The sequence below is a fragment of the Dipteris shenzhenensis genome, chromosome 33, assembly GCF_047967505.1.
Source record: "Dipteris shenzhenensis isolate YYH24624 ecotype China chromosome 33, Dip_SZ_1.0, whole genome shotgun sequence".
NCBI classification, from domain to species: domain Eukaryota; kingdom Viridiplantae; phylum Streptophyta; class Polypodiopsida; order Gleicheniales; family Dipteridaceae; genus Dipteris; species Dipteris shenzhenensis.
In genome coordinates, this window is record NC_141628.1 from 24,412,724 (window position 1) to 24,418,841 (window position 6,118).

Genomic DNA, 6,118 nt, shown 5'->3' on the forward strand with positions numbered 1-6,118 from the left:
ATGGGCACTTCTCACCATTGTACCACTTACTAGCATACCATCTGTGTTTTAAAAGGCCAAGACAACATACCAAACAACCTTGATGGAAAATCTAGTCTTTTAACTTTATAAATATTCTCTGCGATGAATGTCACGATAAGTCACACTCCTTATTTGACCATCTTCATTGTTACAACTTTTGCAATTCACCTCCTTGCACCTTTCCTTTCAAGACAACATTGTCTCCTTCCTTAGCTCACTTCTCAATCACCCTAAAATATTATTGCATTTTTTCTCCAACTCTCAATCCCGAGGGTTTCTTGTCACACTGTAGGCATCACCTTTGATGCAAACCCCATATTGAATTCCATCACTTCATCTATGATGCACTTTAGCATCATCAATAAATGGTCTTGCAACACATGTATCTAAGCCATATCTTGTGACATTACTATTGCAACATTCAATACAAGTAATGCATCGAATTTTCATGTCATGATGCTACTTCTAACAACCTCCTTTTGTGCTCTACAACCTTATTCTTCAAATTCTACAATCTACTAGTGCTCTCTAGTATGGCCTCCATCTCTTTCACAAAGAGATTGTTTTCTACTCTAGCAACTACTCTCAAAACACCTAATTAAGTAGCTTGGATTGAACCTTCCTTACCGAAGACAAGCTTGTGCTTAGAGCCAACAAACTGACTTGATGCCATCTCACAAAAAACTTTGCATGTGGAAAGCCACAAGATATACGTATTAGTAGAACTTGCAATATACAAATGTCTATAGAATGGATATCCTCCATAATGCTTCCCTTACATACCCCATATGCATTCATTGTTACCAATTATTATAACACATGATAAGACATACATGTGATTTTTATCCATGCATGACATATGCAACATGGTTGAATGTATGAAACAATTTTAGTTAAAAATGTAGAAGTGCAATGGACTCGTCTCATAGGATGTGAAAGTGCATGTTGCATGCATGCAACATGATAGTGAAATCATTCTACACATAGAAAAGGCATACAATCAAATGGAAAATAATAGTTCAAAATTCATGCTTCGGAAGATGTCAAGCACCTACACCTAAGTAGTAGTCCTATCTAAACCCTTGCGTTGTGAGCACAAGAACCAAGAACCACTCCCGGGTGGGAGTAAGATAAGATAATTACCTCTAAAAATCTAAAGCGTAAGATAAGATAATTACCTCTAAAAATCTAAAGCAACAAAAAAAGAACCAACAGGCTTGCTTTATGGTGACAACGGAGTAGCTTCACACAACCCTAAGAATAACCCAGCCATATATAAAAGAAACATGAGGGATGGAAGAAGAACATTCCACATGAAACAAAGGGACAATGCAATAAACAGTACACGAATCAGACAGGCTTTTCCTCACTATAAGGAAGCACAGGATGTTTCATCAGTTCTTAAGGGGCAGCCAATTGGCCATAGACAGAAATCCTTAAACCCTATGTGGGAGATAAATCCAAAAGGTTAGACCTGCAATGACATTATTACAGATAATAACATTATTCCCCTTGCAAAAGATTGAATAATAAACCTCATAAAAGAAATAACACATTACCAAAAAAGGGCTCACACAGGCCTTAAGTTTTTCTTTTGGGTAAAATGAAAGATGACAACCAGCTCTTCCAAGGTGCATCATCTCGATGCTTAAACCATGATAGAAATGCACTGTCAAGAATGCAAAACGCATTTACAAACAATAGTTGATGCTTAACTGGGACAAAGCGAAAGTTGGCTATTTGAACAATAGGCCAAAATGTTCCCTCCAGCATAAAAGCTGGAATAAAATCTCTTTTCAAATCTTCCTTAAGTTGTGGGAAAGTCCTTCCAGATGAAAGACTCATGTATGAAAAAAATGCCAACAAATGGATAGCTCCAAAAATAAAACCATCGGCGAAAACTTTACTTCCGATAAATTTGAATGAATTAGGACGCAATTGCAATTTGTGCCTCACAACGTGCTCCAAACCCTCATACCTGCCCAACAACAACTCACAATTCATCTTAATTGTCAAATGCATTTACCATCTTTCTTTCAAATTGCATTCAACCTTTTCAGGGTCTAAATAATCATTGTTTCTTAGTATCTCCATAGAAGCAAAAATATCTTAATAATGAATTTGAGACCTTGCTGTCAAATTGCATTCAACCTTTTCAGGGTCTAAATAATCATTGTTTCTTAGTATCTCTATAGAAGCACAAATATCTCTAATAATGAATTTGAGACCTTGCAAGTATAACTCAAAAGGGAAAATCAATGGCAGCAAAAAAAAATGTGTCTAAACAGATACAAAACAAACCCAAGGAAGCATATATGATACTTCAGCAAAAGGTCATGATTGAGCAATAGGATGATGTACTAAGCAATACAATACTTTATACTAACACTCGCACTAAAGTTGTTATAGTCATGATACACTCACAGCCAATTCTGATTGTAGTTTCAAAGATATGAGCTGAAAACAGCCCCATGACATGGCATGGCAAGCTAAGGTATGACATGCGGCATGGATTGTCACATCTACTGAAATGACACTGCCACATCAGTCCCACAATATGGCATGACTCGTACCAAAACGACCACATGATATAGGATGGGATGGCATGTGTCAAAACAGCCCCATGACATGGCAAAGAAACATGGCAAGGTGCCACATGGACGCTCAAACCTGTGGACATGTGGCATGGCAGTCCTCTTGGTAGAGGCTGCCTGTGAAGACACCTGCATGCTCCCCCAATTTTGGAAAGAGGTTTGTGGAAACTACCTAAGCAATACGTTATTTGGACCAATTGTCTAGGTTTGGTAACTGTGGAATTGTGGCATCATTGCTAGAGAGTGTAAAAAACTTACTTCCTTGAAATAGCTGACATTGGGCTTGAACAACCATGTCACAATGAAATAATTTAAACAAGAGGTTGCCTCTTACACCTCCAAAGCTTGAAATGGCATTCTGAGTCATATCTTCCTTGCACCAACCGTTTGTACAACCTTGATCCATAAGCTTCCTTGGTGAAGGTCTAGTGAATTCATGCTTGCTACCAAAATATTCAACCAAATCCATACCCACAGCCTCCTACCTCGCATGGTTAGCATTCTTGATCCTAAAACGCCAACAGAATTGCCATAAAAATGCAACCCTCCTCCAGGTTAACTGCAATACAAAAGCTCCATCTGCTAGATCCCGAATGCCATAGGAGCTCAAAACTTGCAACTTGAGACGACAACAGGCCTTTGCTCCACCTATGATGACTTGGGCAGCGAGAAAAGGAAAGAATCACACGAGGAGTGCTGTAAACTGGCTGTCCAAAACTCCAAGTACCATGTATGACTTATTGCATGCACTTGAGTGGGGGTATAAGTAGGCACAGGTGTGTGACAAATGAAAAAGAAATCAGTGTTCAGTAATGTCCCTGAAAGTCAACGATGACAGCCAGTACCTAGAAAAAAACAAGGGATTCCATACACTTCATTCCGTTAAGAAGTTTAAACTCCCAAATCAACGCATTTGGTTGCCTGTTGCAGCCTTTCCCAGCCCTCTAGTCACCTTTATTGTCTCTTATATACAGCCACAGAGCTTGCTGTTGTGCACTCTTCCCATATCATCTCCCGATGTGTTCTCATGACTAAAGGCATTTGCCTTCCCTTTCCCCTTGAATTGCTCTTTAGCGTGAAGCGAAATGTCTAAGCACTAAAGCCTCTCCCCCACGATGAGACCCCTACAAGTAAAACTAAATCATAACCAAACAAAACCTTCTAGCACCAACTGCCCGAAACTGTGAGAAAATCTACACCTGTTACGTAGACAAAATGACTGAAGATCCTCTATCCAACAAGTCTGCACTGCATTGAGTCCAAGTCTAGTGGTTGCTTTCACGACCTGAAAGAGATTGTGAAGTTCTATAGAGAAAATAAAGCGCGTACATCGTCCTGAATCAGACCATTCGGACATCACACCAATTAGGTAGCCTGACCCATTAAAATGGTTGAACTGGTCACAATTAAAATTTGCAAACAAATAAAACGTTAATACAGCAACCAGCCTAACAATTAGAGATTAATCTTCCCCTTCTACCCCCCAAGGCCCCTATGATCCCAACACTCCCCCTGTTTAAAGACTTATTTACCAGCACTAAATATTTTATATAGCAGTGAAGTTAAATCGAGGATTCCGTTGTAGGCTGAGCACGGCCTTCAAGTCCCAACGTGCGGGGAAGCAAGGCTTTCTTCCTTACGAAAATGGCAATGGGACGATTAAAGAGCGAAGGCGTCGAAGTTCAGAAAAGAGAAAACAATACCACAAATGACCGAAAGGTCCAACAAAGGCAACTCCGAAAGAGCTACAAAGGGCAACTCTCCGCCAATCTACCTCCGGTATCTGATCATTGGACTGCGAAAAAAAAATTTAGGAAATGTGGGTAAAGCAATCCTCGTTCAATGAAGGCAAAAAAGGAACGAATTTGCAACTGAAAATCCAATGACAGACAAAGGTATGATACCTCAACCGAAGATGAAGAGTGAGAAATTGGAGAAGCAAGGGCTGAATCGACGAACTGAGCTACGCAATCACCTCCTGCCCACAAAACGCCGGAGGTAATCATCTGAGTGCGGATTGGGTTGGATCGAAGCTGCAGTTGGTAGCACCTCCAAGCCCTTTGTAACGCTGCCATCCAACTGCATCCATTGTCACACACCGTTACAAACACCGCCTTATATCATTCCATTTGAAATTTTTAAACTCCTAATTGGGGTTTACTATACTATTGATGTTTACAAGTGGGATATATGTGTCAAGTGCCCTTAGTGTTAGGGCTTATGTCCTCGAGGGGGAAAAGGATGGGAAATAAGGGTGATGTTTTTCCCTTGGAAGAGATGGTTTTCTTCCAAATTTGGATGTTTTTCCATGGTGCATGACATAACGCTTGAAGGGAAATGAGAGATGGCTATAAGGAAATGTCACATCAATAGTATAGAAACATCACATCAATGGTTCTCAAGGGACGGGAAATAGCATCTTGAGGTCTAGTGCATGGGGTGCTATTTCCCCTAGCCCCACTCTATTTCCCCTGGTGCACTTGCACAAGTAGCTAAATCCCCTCTTTTTCCCCTCCAACGACATAAGGCCCTAACTTCCTTTCCTCCTGAGTGGTCATCTCCGCCCTTTCCTCACAATGGTGGCGCTCTCCTACTTCATTATTGATACCTGTGCCCTCTCACTTGTGGTCCTGCTTGCCTTTTCTGTCTAGTGCACATGGAGACTTTCACAATAGATATTGGAAAATCTTTTCGTTTTTGGTTAATTGTTAACCTCTTTCAATCTTGCACTGTATGTAGATTTCCATTCAGATTTTGAGATGCATATTTCATGTTTGCTGACATTTTGATTTTACAGATCTATTCCTTTTACGATGCATCTGGAAGAATCTTTTGAGTCTACAATTCGCTCCGATGTTTGCTACCGTTACAAATTAGCAAATTTATGCTAATTCAATACATTTACGATGTGCATGAATAAGATTCGTTGTCATTGCAAGTGAAAGCCTCTTGGGTGTCGCATTTTTGCTCAGTTCAAAAGGTGGATCTCCTTTGTCATTGTCAAAACGCCATTCTCTAAAATGAATAATCAAGTTTCCATCATTGATTTTTGATTTCTTCTGAGTGTCCATTACCTCTCTCATGCGAGTCTCTCTGGGTTTCATTCACGTTTCTAATATTCACCTTCAATTTGTAGGTGTCAAACTAATTTTAATTTCAATGCAACAACTTCCAAATGTGCAAGTGAGCATGGATGCTTACCCATGTTTTGTGAGGTGCCTTGATAAATTGTAACTAGGTGGGTTTCTCTTCTTATGTGTAGACGCCCTGCTGGGCTTATCAAATACCGAGCTCTATCTCACTTGCTCTCACTAGCCCTTGTAGTCTATTGACCATATGAGTGACACTTTTCATCCCTTTGTGTGTGACATTGAGATGCAACAAAGGAAGGTCCTCTCCTTTCGCTCTTCATTTTGTGAATACAATCTCATCTCACTTGTAGTCTTTGGTTCCTGCATATTGAGTCCGAACCGAGGCAGGTAGCCATGAAAGACAGTCTACAG

At 40.1% G+C, this 6,118-nt stretch overlaps 1 protein-coding gene across 1 annotated transcript; it reads right to left on the reverse strand.

Moving 5' to 3' along the window:
- Positions 1-1,602: 1,602 nt before the first annotated feature.
- Positions 1,603-4,704, reverse strand: LOC147879861 (uncharacterized). The gene is made up of 3 exons (XM_087372114.1): positions 4,520-4,704; positions 4,319-4,410; positions 1,603-1,999 (listed from the first exon to the last, which is right to left on the reverse strand). The coding sequence occupies exons 1-3, from the start codon at positions 4,688-4,690 to the stop codon at positions 1,603-1,605; spliced, it is 660 nt and encodes a 219-aa protein (XP_087228240.1). The 5' UTR covers positions 4,691-4,704.
- Between the last annotated feature and the right edge of the window lie 1,414 nt (positions 4,705-6,118).

Bases quoted from the DNA above. Each gene is read 5' to 3' on its own strand.
- LOC147879861 (XM_087372114.1), bottom strand. From the start codon at position 4,690: ATGGCAGCGTTACAAAGGGCTTGGAGGTGCTACCAACTGCAGCTTCGA. The intron at 4,411-4,519 runs GTATCATACCTT...TTTTTTTCGCAG, and splicing joins ACTCTTCATCTTCGGTTGAG to TCCAATGATCAGATACCGGA. The intron at 2,000-4,318 runs GTATTGTTTTCT...GTTGTTGGGCAG, and splicing joins GGACCTTTCGGTCATTTGTG to GTATGAGGGTTTGGAGCACG.